General features: G+C 42.4%; 1 protein-coding gene across 1 annotated transcript in view; it reads left to right on the forward strand.

Moving 5' to 3' along the window:
- TASP1 (taspase 1) overlaps positions 1–13,000 on the forward strand; it is a 236,680-nt gene extending 223,680 nt beyond the window's left edge. The window contains exon 14 of the mRNA XM_007450197.1: positions 11,939–13,000. Within this exon, the coding sequence (XP_007450259.1) occupies positions 11,939–12,031 (93 nt within the window). The 3' untranslated portion in view covers positions 12,032–13,000. The remainder of the gene's footprint in view (positions 1–11,938) is intronic.
- Positions 13,001–13,764: the final 764 nt, after the last annotated feature.

A 13,764-nucleotide genomic window follows, 5' to 3' on the forward strand; every position in this document is an offset into this window, starting at 1 on the left:
TAGGGAAAGGAATATCTGTCTCTTCAGGTATTCATGGTAAGTTGTAAGACTGAGTGTGAGACACTCTTGTCCCGCTCTCCAGGAGGGAAATTGCCCTGCAAACAAGGTAGCCCTCCTGCTTTCCATATTCCTCTGAGCGCTGAATTCTGCAGTTTCGTTCATGTGGCAGGATGCAGCAGACCCGCCAGGCACGCAGCCCACACCTGACCGCTGTCGAGTTGCTGCTGCCCCCGACCATCTCTCTCTCAGAGAGGATATTGTGCATGTAGTTGTTGAGATGAATGAACAGATAATGTCACATCATATTATTTCTACATTTTGTGTCCGTCTTGGGAAATACGTAGACTTTTATTTTCAGAGTTTTAAGGTTCAGAATTTCAATGTCACTTTGAGCGTTTAATTTATACAAATCTCTTCAAAAATTTATAACAGACTTACAAGCTATAATCAAAAACTACAAAACATGAAACTAAGAACTATAAAATGTCTAATTTGCCGTTTGCTCTCTTTCATTTCCCAAATCCTCATTAAAAAAAACAAAATTCTCTATTGGCTCAGCAAATATACAGAGCCCCTTCCATGGGCCAGGCTATATTTTAGGTAATGAGGGAACAGCAATGAACAGATAAAACTCCTCGCCCTTGTGGAGGTTTTGTCCCAGTGGAGGAGACAGGCAATGAATGGGATAAAGGAGCAAAATGGATGGCTGGTTAGATATGGTAAGGACATAGGAAACGTTGAGGCAGAGAGGGTGGTAGTAGTGAAATTGAGGTGAGTGGCCAGTGTAAAGCTTCCCCAAAAGGCGGCTTTTGAGTAAAGATCTGGCAGAAATGAGCAAGTGAGCCACCTGGGCGTTGGATGGAAGAGCTTTCTGGGCAGTGAGAACAGCACATGTAATGGCCTCGAGGCGGGAATGTGCTGCGTGGTTGAGGAACAGCAAGGAGGCCAAGTGGAGATGGAGAGGAATGAGCCAAAGGAAAGGCAGGAGGATTCCAGCCAGAGAACGAATGCAGCCCACAGCACATGGGGCATTGTCGGATTTTACTCTGTATCTATTATGGACTGAATTCTGTCCTCACCAAATTCTTATCTTAAAGCCCTAATCCCCACTGTGATTATATTTGGAGGTGGGGCCTTTACAGAGGTGATTATGGTCAAATGAGGTCATAAGGACAGGGCCCTAATCCAGTAGGACGTCTTTATAAGAAGAAATGCCAGGGATTTGCACACACAGTGAACAGGCCATGTGACGACACTGGGGGAAGACAGCCATCTGTGAGCCACACAGAGAGCCCTCAGAAGAAACCAGCCCTACTCATGCCTTGATCTTGGACTTCCCAGCCTCCAGAACTGTGGGAAAATAATTTTGTTATGGAAACCCTAGCAGACTAATATGCTGTGCTAACTCTCAATTATCTTTGAGAAGAGAACTTTCTGCTAAAGAGTAAAACTGATCTTGAGCAAACTTAACTAGTTTAACTGACAACAATACTCATTCTGTGTCAGCCCAAAAGGAGCTACTCATCCTGCAGGTACTATATTTGACTTAAAACAGGTGAGCCTACAAATTAGTCATCCGAAACACAGCTAGCAAGTCAGTCCAGCCAGTTTTTTTCATAGAGGCAGTTTAAAAGCAGCTCTCACAATTCTTTTATTTTTGTCTTTTAAACATAGAAGAGTTCGCCTTTGGCTGGTGTGAATGAAGAAGATGCTGTACCTCCTTCTTCCATCCCTGTTTCTTCCCCAAACTGTGCTCCCTCTAATCTCTTACCATCTGCCTTCAAACAAAACTGCCTTCTTAACATCACAAAACATGATGAGGGGGAAAGCATTTGGCTGCTTTTGGAGGTTTATTATTCTGAACCCTGAAAAGCAAGAAAAAGAATCAAGTGTTTATCCTTCCTTTCTTATACGCACTTTATTGTGGAATACCAAAAAGTTGAGAAAGTTCTTTATAGAAGAATTCCAGCTATTAACGTATGGACAGTGATAGAATTAGGAAACCACCCGTTGGTAACTCTTGAAATAAGAGGGTCTAGGCAATGATTATCAGTGGCTGCTAAAACTGTTGCAGAAGCTTATTGCAAGGTTGACAGGCAAGGAGACAGGAAACACAGCTTAAATGTGTCTCCCTATCTGGGGTTCAGTCAAAGTTTTATGAGTTAGGGGAGGAGGGTTGGTGTGCAGAAGCACTGGTGGGGCAGGTTTTTTATTTTTGTTTATTTTTTCACATCTTTACTGGAGTATAATTGCTTTACACTGGTGTGTTAGTTTCTGCTGTATAACAAAGTGAATCAGCTATACATGTACATATATCCCCATATCCCCTCCCTCTTGCGTCTCCCTCCCACCCTCCCTATCCCACCCCTCTAGGTCATCACAAAGCATCGAGTTGGTCTTCCTGTGCTATGCAGCAGCCCCCCACAAGCTATCCATTTTACATTTGGTAGTTATGTCAATGCTACTCTCTCACTTCGTCCCAGCTTCCCCTTCCGGTGGGGCAGGTTTTGATTGGAGGGCTTTGGAGCTTGGCCATTTATGGTAAGGTGTGGTAGATGGGCTTCAGCACCGGACCTTCCTGGACAGCAGACCCTTCACTTCTGAAAGGGCTCTGGAGTTCAGGTTCAGGTCAGGCCCTGGTCCTTTGGAGGGGGTCGGGGGAACAGCTTTGGTTCCAGGTGGTTCGAGGTCCAAATCTCTTCTGCATGCTTCGGCTGCATGACTTGAGGTTTTGTTCTGTTGTCTCTGGAAAACAACTCGGTATCTTGTTAGAAACAGGATAGGCCCAGTCTGGGACTGGTTCTATGGTTACAAAACCATTAGGCAAAGGTTGATGGGCGGATCGGGCTGCCACCATCTGAACCCAATGGACCAATAATAGTAACCGCACTGAAAGATGATCACAGATGTTAGGGCCATCTGAGCACACACAATAGGCAGAACACAGCCCCACCAGTGGGAAATTATTGCTGAAAATGCCCTTCTAAAGAAGGTAGCTGCGACTTTACTCTGGTGAGGGAATGCAAGGGTTGCCAGATTTTTCAAGAGTATCTAGAAATCAAGATGCTTGTATGCAATTTCCCCATTTTAAAATATTTTGTATTAATATTTTTAGAAGTTGGAAACACTGTGTGGCTCAAACCAAGCAAACTTGTCAGCTCTCCCTTAGGCCCAACACTGCCCTCCAGTCCTATTTGCCGTCCAGTGCCGTGGGCTCCAGAGAGCCTGCCCCACCTCCTTGATCCACATCCATGCTCTCTCTCTCTCTTGACTTCATTAGCATTTGTGGTTGGGTATCTGTGGTACTGTGATTTAGCATAAGAAGTACGTATTTGTTCTTCCTCCAGGGTTCCTGACTCACAGCTCCCCAAACCCTTGGAATTTCCCAAGTGATAATAGCAATAGGAGCATCTTTTGTTATAATATTTGATCTCTAGTCCTCAGTTTCTGAAATCATTTCAGAGCCGTAAAGGTGAAGTGGGTATCTTGTTACTCATAGCAAGCCCCTTTCAAGCACACCTGGGTTTATTTTAATGAGGTGACTTTTGGAAAACCCCAAGGTAACCTAAGCTTGGGGTCTGGTTACCAGGGGAACCAACCATGTGACTAGAGGGTTGGAAATTTCAGCCCCAGCCCCTGACCTATGGGGAGGGGAGAGGGACTAGAGGCTGAGTTCAGTCACCAGTGACCAGTAATGTATTCAATCATACCTATGTAACAGCGCCTCCATAAAAATCCCCCGAAACACAAGGTTCAGAGGGCTTCTGAGATGGTGAACGTGTGGAGATTTGGCGAGTGGTGCCTTCAGAGAAGGCATGGAAACTCCAAGCCCCTTCCTACCTTCCTTGTCTATGCGTCTCTTCTCTATCTGACTGTTTCTAAATTATATCCTTTTATAATAATGTAAACTGTTTTCCTGAATTTTGTGAGCTGCTCTAGCAAATTAATCAAACCTGAGGAGGGGGTGGTGGGAACCTCTCATTTATAGCCAATTTATAGCCATGGGCCAGAAGTGCAGGTGACAGTCTGAACTTGCGATTGGTATCTGGCATGGTGGGGAGACAGTCTTGTGGGACTGAGCTCTTAACCTGTGGGCTCTATCTCCTGGTAGATGGTGTCAGGACTGAGTTAAATTGTAGGACACCCAATCAGTACCCACAGAGTTAATAGCTTGGTAGGGTTGGAGAACACATTGGAGTGTTATACCCTCTTAGTGTATGGTCACGTGCCTTTGTTAATGGTTTTCTAATCATCTCATATGGCCTTACTTGTCTTCCCAACAACATGACATGTTCTTAGAAGGTAATTTGCCAGTATTCTACCACTTTGGTTTTCTCTGTAGCACCCAGGCATGCTGAGCTGATTGTTTTTGAGCCATCGAAGATTAATGATGCAGCAAGCAGGTATATACAAAGCCCTTAGTAGTTAGCAAATACTCAGCAATTGTTAATTATTGTATCGGTGAGAGCAAAACAGCAGCATCAAAAATATTGGCCTAAAAATGCCCATTTTCTTCAGCCTTACCTTTTAGCATGCAGCTAATTTTTCATTAAAATATCTCGTTCTATTTTTGAAGACTATCAAACATTTCAAATAGAATTACCCAATTCCGGGATATCAAATAATGTGTAATAGATATTATGCTGCATAATGTTTTGTGGTATGGCTATGTGTTTGTTTGAATAATAAGAATCTAATGTGTTGACACGTGCTCTCATTGCGTGCAGTATCTCATGTAGTCCTTGTCAACCTGATGACAAATGCTCTTACAGTAAGTCCCCTACATACGAATGAGTTCTGTTCCGAGACCAAGTTTGTAAAGTCCACCTTGTTCTTAAGTCCAACAAAGTTAGCCTAGGTACCCAACTAACACAATCGGCTACATAGTACTGTACTATAATAGGTTTATAATACTTTTCACACAAATAACATAAAAAAAAACACAAAAAATAAAGAAAACATTTTTAATCTTACAGTATGGTACCTTGAAAAGTACAGTAGTACAGTACAACAGCTGGCATACAGGGGCTGGCATCGAGTGAACAGGCAAGAAGAGGTACTGACTGGAGGAGGGAGAGGAGGTGGGAGATGGTAGGGCTGAAGGATCGTCAGCAATAGGAGATGGAGGGCAAGCTGCAATTTCAGTCATGCCTGACATTGGTGCCACAGGTTCTGGTTCCTGGCTGGATTCAATTCTATCCCCCCTCTTGAAAAAACGATCCAGTGATGTCTGGGTAGTAGCTCTTTTTTTCTCGTCATAGAAGACACAGAGGCACTGGATTGCATTCTGAACAGCTGCTGCAACCTTCTTGTACCATTCTGCGTTCGGGTCCTGTGCCTCAAAAACTAACAGTGCCTCCTCGGCTAAAGAAAATCCCCTTGCCATTTCCTGCATTGTGTATCTCTTTGGTTCGCCAGAAGCATTGCCACCAAACAACAGAGTTAGCCTGTCCTTTGCTGCTTTATAGCCTGGCATCAGCTTTTCCTCCTTACTGATGTAACTTCGGTCTGGCATCCTCTTGCAGTACAGTCCTGTCTCATCCACATTAAAAACCTGCTCAGGTAGATACATGCCTTCATCAATAATTTCTCGAAGCGTTTCAGGAAATTCCCAGGCAGCTACCGGGCAGCTACCGTATCTGCACTTGCTGCCTCGCCACTTACTTTTACGTTGTGAAGGTTGGCTCTAGCCTTGAACCGATGAACCCAGCCATGGTTGGCATTAAAAGATGCGCCCTCTGATTCTTCACCATGTTTCTTCTTCAAGTCTTCATAAAGGCTTTTAGCTTTCTCTTGAATCACCATTAAGCTGAGCGGGACTCGACACTGATGTGATCCTGCATCCGCACACTGAGAAGTTTCTCCATCTCCTCCATCACTTTTCCACGCTTCTTCGATATTATTGTTGGCATCGTCGGCACAGCAGACTTCACATGTTCCATGATCTTGTCCTCATTCTTCAGAATCGTGCCGATTGTTGAATGATTCATGTTATAAGAACGAGCGACGTCTACCATCTTTTCGCCTCGCTGCACTCTCTCAATTATTTTTACTTTTGTTTCCATTGTTATCGCTTGGCGCTTCTTAGCAGTACGAGCTACATCACTGCTGCTTTTACGCTTGATTCTGGACATCCTGCGCTTGAAATAAAGATACTGTACTACAGTACTCTATACAGTACTGTACAGTAAAGTACACAAAAACACAACCACTTGTAGAGGATACACGCATGTGACAATGTACGCCAGACGCATGAACTAACTTATGTAATTACATGCAAACACATGTTCGCATCTTTGAAAGTTCACAAGTTGAAGGTTCATATGTAGGGGACTTTACTGTATAGCTGTTTTAGAGGTGGGGTCCTGAGAAGTTAAGTAACCAGCAGAGGTTACATAGCTAGTAAGTGCAGAGGCCCAGATGGAATCGTTGTTAAAGATAACTCCAGCTGCTGTAACAAGCAAACCCCAGAATATATGTGTATAGTTGTTCAAACACAATAAGAAGCATGTTTCTCATTCACATAAAATACAAATTGGGGTTTCTGATTGGCAGAGGACTCTCTTCCAAATTATGATTCAGGGTCCCAAGCTCCTTACATCACCTAGGCCTCAGGTCATCAGAGAAAGCGCATGGAGAATGGTTTGTAAGATTTTCTGCTGGGCCTGGTAGTGGCACACAAATCACTTCAGTCCATCAGCCTGATTGCAGTCACATAGCCACGTCTAACTGCAAAGAAGCCTGGGAAATCTAGTGCAGCATTGTGTCCAGGAAGAAGAGATGGCCCAGAATTCAAGGTGCTCTGATCCTGTAACCCATGCACATAGCCCTTATGATAAACTGCCTTTGTAGATTAACTTTAGAATTGGACACTATATGTTGTATGCTACATGAACTTTCTTAGCCACTGATCAATGAAAAATCTGTTGTTTTGTTTTTAAAGGCAGAAAACCAAACTCTCAGAATTATGAAACCAATGAATAAAATATTTCCAAGAGCTTTTTTTTTTTTTTTTGAGCTGTGTCTGTCTAGATTTTATGTCCCTGACACCACCAAAGGAGGATAATAACTTGTTTAAGAGAATCTTCCCTTGACTGTTGTGGCAGATCTCAAGCAACTCTCCCGCGAGTGGAAAGATGGATTAAAATATAACCACTAAATGAAGGCTTTGAGACTTTCAAAATTAAGTTGTGCACTTATAGTTTTCCTGGAAACCACAAAAAGCAGTCACTAAAGGTGGTCTCAAAAGATTTAAAGACACGAGTATGAAAGATAGGAAGTCTCAGCTACTACTTAGATTGTGATTAGGATATCAAGCAATTATATAATTTCTGTATTATTTTTTTCTTTCACTTTCTCATTTTGAAGTCTTCAGGCTAAATATGTTATTATGCAATGTATTTGGTTTTATAGAAAGATACAGCCCTAAGACTATTGGCTTTGAATAGACAGTTTAATTTACAAGGTGATAGTTCTTCTAGGAGTGTTAACCTCAAGGATCTGTCCGGTCACTCAGGGCATTAGCAAGAAAGCAGAGAATTCTAACTCCAAGGCCATTGGGTTCCATTGGTGTGGCACTGTTAGCATCTGCAGAATCTAAGGCTCTATCTCCATTCTAAAAGCATAATCACTTGGAAAGTGGGAAAATGGAGTCAGTCCATACTTTTAAAAAATCTATTTAAAAATAATCTTTACTATAACAAACTAGTGTGATTGACTTTTTAACCAAACTGACTGGTTACACGAGTTAAAACACCTGAGATTCTTGGTACATAAACACAGCCCTGAAGGGTATACTTTAGTCACTTCTCCACTCAGTGAGCATTTCCAGAGTGTGCCTTTGTGTCAGACACTTTAACAGGTGCAGGGAATACAGAGGTGAGTGTATGACAAACTCCTGCCTCCAGCTGGCTTTCAATTACAGAGATTCAAAAATTCAAAACAAACCAAAACCCGGACAGTTACATCACAAGACGTGAAATGCTCAGCTGGGAGCTGTAGGAGCTAGAAGGAGGGCTTCTAGATCTAGAGGAGGATCCAGTCAAGGAAGTCTTTCCCGGAGAAAGAACTGAAAAGGATATTAGAGACATGGAATCCTCGTTAGAGAGGTGTATGATTGAGGCATTCCGAAGGAATGGAGGGAGAATACCCAAAATGCTTCTCCTCTGGCATCTACCATTTTCATGTGCTATTTCTCATTAGTTCCAAATTCCAATAAAAGTACACTGCTACTTAAATGGTTTTAAAGACACCTTGTTAAGGTCTTATGCTTGTAGGACACCCTAGAGTCTGCACAGTCCTTACACACCCAATATAAAATACTTTATTGCACTTTTAAATGCTGGCATACAAGTTCATCGTAGACAGTGGCGAACTGTCCACAGACATTTTTAGGCTCAAGGAATTCAAACCCACTTCTCCAAAAGAACTTTTAGAGATAAACACTCATATAAAATATTCTCTTAAACAGCCCTCACTGTTTATAATATGATTTGATGCTCCATTGAAATTTCCACAGAAAGCTTCAAATACATCTTGGCTCAAACTTTTTCAGGCCAAGGTTACTTATTTTCCGATGAGTCAGAAGACCATGTTGATTGATGAAACTGGTGAAGTGTTGACATACATTTGGACGGTTAACCATTCTATTCCCCTCAACACCAAAATCATGCCAGTGTGTTTTGTAATTGCAAAATCCCCCTTGACTAGATGATAATTTAGGGAAGCAGTAATCCTGAGAAGTTAATCTTAACAACTTGTTTGTCTGGTTGAGCATTTCTGTCTTATGTAAACAGCTCAGTTTATACAAATCTCAATGTATTTTTGAAGTATTTTGCCCATGTACCATTAATAAATATCTCAAGACCTTTGTCATCTTTTCCAGTTCTTTTTCCTTTTCCTTCCTAACTCTCCTTGACACTTTGTGGTTTAGCGCAGTTTATTTAGATGTTTTTCTGTTGTAAACTTGGTGTGGATAGGAATGTTAGAGGTAAGTTTGGATTGGCCATCTGTGTTTCTGTAAATCTCAGAGGATTGCTACCAAGTCCCCTGGTCTGTGGGACAGCAGTTTCTTCCTTCTAGTCCTGGGTCTTTTTCATGCTCACCAGAAAAATCAGTTGCTTTAAGACTGACATCCCCCTGGTCAAGTTGCAGGCTGTCTGCTTGGACATATAGTCGCTCTTTGATCTTTTAACAATTAATTTATTCTCTGTTGCCTCTGGTGCCTGGACCACCAGGCCTGCCAGGAAGTCTCACTGGATTCTCTCTGAATCTCTAGGAAATATGAGGATGGAGTTTCCTGTGAGCTTCCCTTTTAGGGACAGATATCTTAAGTAACCTGATTGGAAATTTTCAACCTATTTGTGAACAGAACCTGGTGTTAATGTTTCTCCATTGGGGTCTGCATCATGGATTCATTCCTAGCTAACCTCTTCTCTTAATGCCATCTTATAGAATACAGTTCTGGACCAGGAAGAAAATGGTCATTTCTGCTTTCTTCTTTTTTTCTTTTTTTTTAATTGTGCTAAAATATACATAACATAAAATTTACTATTTTAACCATTTTGGGTGTACTGTGCAGTGGCATTTAGTACATTCACATTGTTGTGCAACCATCACCACCGTCCATCTCCAGAACTTTTCACCTTCTGAGACTGTATGCCTATTAAGTAATGACCCCATAATTCTACCTACCCTCAGCCCCTGGCAACCACCATTCTGCTTCCTGTCCTGTGAATTTGACTTCTAGGTACCTCATATAAGTGGAATCATGCAGTATTTGTCCTTTTGTGTCTGGCTTATTTCATTGAGCTTAGTATCTTCAGAGTTGATCCATGTTGTACCATGTGTCAGAATGTCATTTCTTTTTAAAGCTGAATAACATATCACTGTATGTATAGACCATATTTTGTTTATTTGTCTGTTGATGGACATTTGGGTTGCTTCTACTTTTTGGCTATTGTGAATAATGCTGCTGTGAGCATTGTGTACAAATATATGAGTCCCTGCTTTTACTTGTTTTGGGTATATACCCTGAAGTGGAATTGTTGGATCGTATGATAATTCTATGTTTAATTTTTTGAGGAACCACCATATTGTTTTCCACATTCTTGATCCCTGTCCTAGCCATGTGACTGTTTCACGGCTGAGGAGGGTGAGATGAGAGATGAGATAGACTAAGGGGCTTCTCCTCTCTCAGGGAAAAAAGTTCTTTGACCTCATGTTAATGAATCCCTGAAAGAATAAAAGGGCCCCATCAGCACTGAGCCCTGGGAGTTGTGGATCTGAGCGTTTTGTGCCTGATGTGACAAGGGCTGCTGGGTAGCAGAATCAAACAACACATCCTCTTCAAACTTCTCCCGCTAGGTTAATAAGACATCACAAGAAATGAAAGATCCACAAGTGTGTCTTACTGTGGACTTCTCGGGTATAATATATCCGTACTTATAAGATGTAATAAGATGTACTAAACAGCCTTCAGATGCAATGACAAGGCCAGATTCTGGGACAGGGTGCCCAGAGGCGTGAGCCTGGTGACCAAACTCAGTGATGCTCACCTCCCAGGAGGTGCCACAATGACTGCCTTGCCCAGCTCTCCACCCCAAAGTTGACGGGCCTCCCTCCTGGAGGTTACAGGTGGCTTCCTGCCTTGCGCACAGAAACACTAAGTACCCAGAGAACATTTTCTGTTCTCCAGAGCTTTCCAAATTGCTGACTTATGTCAGCTCCTCTAATAGGACTTGTGCAGTGAGACCCAAGAACAGTACCCACCGTCAAACTAAAACCAGGTAACTTACCTGTTGCTCCATCTAAAGCATATGCTTGCTTTATTTTTGGTTGCGTGAGAGGATGTCAGACCCACCCCAGGCTTGGCCACCTCACCAGCTGCATCCAGCAAGTTCACTCTGGGACTTGAACTCCCTTGGGTTCAGTCCGCAGGAAAAGCTTGTGTGGAGAAGCAGAATCAGAGAGGATTACCTGAAGGATATACAGTCCCTCTGTTCTTCTTAGAAACTCCGACATTTATCTATCCCCGGATTAAGCCAGATCATCAAAAAAAGGAATTCCTGGCTGACGTGGTCCTGACCCCTTGTGGAAGAGCTTTTCCTGCTGGCCTCCTTTGAGTGATGCTGTAATGTTCAGCCCTACAAAACTCCTTGTTGTACAACCGCTGTCTTCACTCATCCACTATACACGGTACCTGCTGTGGGTGAAGCCCTACAAGAGGAATGGCTCCTTGGACTCTGTGCCGGGAATGGTTTTATCCTTTGAGTGGCTGGTTTGTGTGATCCCGTTATACCATGTGGACCCCTGTCTGGTCTTGGCCACTGGGAAGCTCTGAGACAGGGCAGCAGTCTGCCTCCAGCACGGGGACAGAACTCAGGCTAGATTTTGTGTGTTAACTCATGCCTGTCTTTAACTCATTTTTGTAAGTTCTTATTTTTCTTTTTTTTTTCATTGCCTCACTTGAGGTTGTTGAGTAATCTGATTTTTGTAAGCTATTTAAATCCTTTAAGGAGTCAATTGAGGGAATAAACATGAATCGGGTATTCTCAGTTGCTTTTAATGTTCAGAGGACAAAATGTATATCAACTGGTAGTTTTCAGGTAACTGGAATATGCTCAATACAGGTGGCCTTAAAACCACTCTTGTTCTGAGTGTGACTAAACTGTAAGCTCTGTGCTCCTGGGGGCCTGGGCTGTCCCGGTCTCTATCTCCAGCTACCAGTGCTGTGCTTGGCAGGTAGTAGGTACTCAGTTAATATCCCCTGAGATTTGGACAAACAGGATGTGTCTGCACCTGAGTTACCCGCCAGCACAGCCTGTAGATGCTCAGAAGCAAAGAGAAGCCAAGATGCTCTGGTGTTTTCTCCGCCTTTGTCGCACGTCAGGGGGACACAGCTGGCACCTCTAACAGTCTTCCGTCTCCTCCTCTGCAGACTCACATTTCCAGACTCCCTCCCGGTGCAGTAGCCGGACAGTCCGTGGCGATTGAAGGTGGGGTCTGCCGCCTGGAGAGCCCAGTGAGCTGAACCTTCAGGCTGAACACAGAGCATCTGAGCGGCATTTCAGAACCCGAGCTTCGCAGGGTTTTAACCGAAGTTGGATGTTTTATCTTCCTCGTTTTATAGTTCCTGTCGCAGCCTCGTGCATCGCTCGCGACACTAGTGCTGCTGTAGTTAGCGCTTGGTGACACGCGCGTCTTGGGCAGATGAACGGGACTCTGTGTGTGTGCGTGTGCGTGCGCCCTTGCGCACACGCAGTGCGTATGCTTGCTTCTCCTTCGATGAAATAGAAACTCCTCCTTATTGTGTAACCTCAGACCAAGAATGATTAAATCATCTTCCCCAAATGTGTCTTTAACTGTTTACAAGTAAAACCTAAAGTTGCAGGAAACATTGTTGATTTCACAAAGAGGTACCAACTGTCTTTGATGTAACGTGTCGGAACTGCAGAGTAAATCTACTTGTTGAAATGACTTACAGTGGCCATGCTCCATTTGATAACAGTGCTAGTAACAAAGTGTTTTTATTTGTTAGCCAGTTTAAGTGGATCCTATGGTAACTTAAACTCTTGTTCTCATCCCTTATATGGGGCATTTTTCTTTAACAAAGAATGGTTTCAGTGAAACAATCTAGCAGAGAAATAAGGTCAGAACCTTTTTAAGTAATAGTCTTATTGATAAAGTTTGTACTTCTTTCCTCAAGCTTTTCTAAGCTTAAATACTGCATAGCTTCGAGCTGTGTGTACTATATTATGAAAGAATATGTAAAGAGAACATACAGTAATGCACAGTCCTTAATTTGTGTATAATGGAATGTTATTTACAATGTAACACTGTAAATAAGAAAGCAAAATTTATGGGAAAATTCAATATTATCTTTGTTTCTTGTTTAAATATATTTTTAAGATAAAGGAACAAAAATAAAAGAAACATATTACTGGGTATAGTGTGTGACTCCTCTTCTCAGACTAATAAATTATCTTTTGAATCGTAGATTGGAGAGCCGTTTTTTGTTTGTAAAAAGTTACTTCTTCCGGAAATCATACCTTTATGCCTCTTGCTGTGGTTCTGAGTATTCAAAATTCAGTTTCATCTCTATTTAATTAGGCTGGACACCAGCAAGATGAAAGATGAGCTTAGTACATGATTGAATGGTCAATACAGAAGTCTCTAAAATTTTCATTGTAATTTGATAAAAAAATAACCAAGGGAAGGAATAAGAACATTTTGCTTTGAGAAATGGTAGTGGCAGCTGAAAAGTCAATGGTTTCAGTTGATAAATTGCTTCTAAATGTTATATTTAGTGATTCTGGAGCCACATAAGAAAACCAAGACTTTCCTTTTGATTTTACATGTAAGAAGTAACTATTAAGAAGATACTAAAGATAGACTCGCTCAGGGGGAGGAAGTTCCCTGCACCATATAATCATGGCTCTGGGCGGTAACTGATAAAGCCCCAGATGAAATTATACACTTGACATCGATGTATGGGCAAATTATAAAGGAAAGACAACCAAAATGGAGTGGGTGTAAATATGAATGCTTTGGGAGTTGCTGACTTATATTCCTCGTACAGGCAATTACATTTGTCTCGCTGTGTTCTCGCAGACAGGTTGGTGCCGTGGTATCTGTTTCTCATTCTTAATGAGGCTGAGAACTTAGTAAGAGATGGGCTGGCTGGTGGGGAGCCTTTGGCTTCAAAAGCTTTCAAAGACCTGTTACCTGTTGGCAGGGGTTTTTCAGGGACTGGATTGGGTCCCA

Source organism: Lipotes vexillifer, unplaced genomic scaffold (genome assembly GCF_000442215.2).
Source record: "Lipotes vexillifer unplaced genomic scaffold, Lipotes_vexillifer_v1.1 scaffold137, whole genome shotgun sequence".
Classification (NCBI taxonomy): domain Eukaryota; kingdom Metazoa; phylum Chordata; class Mammalia; order Artiodactyla; family Lipotidae; genus Lipotes; species Lipotes vexillifer.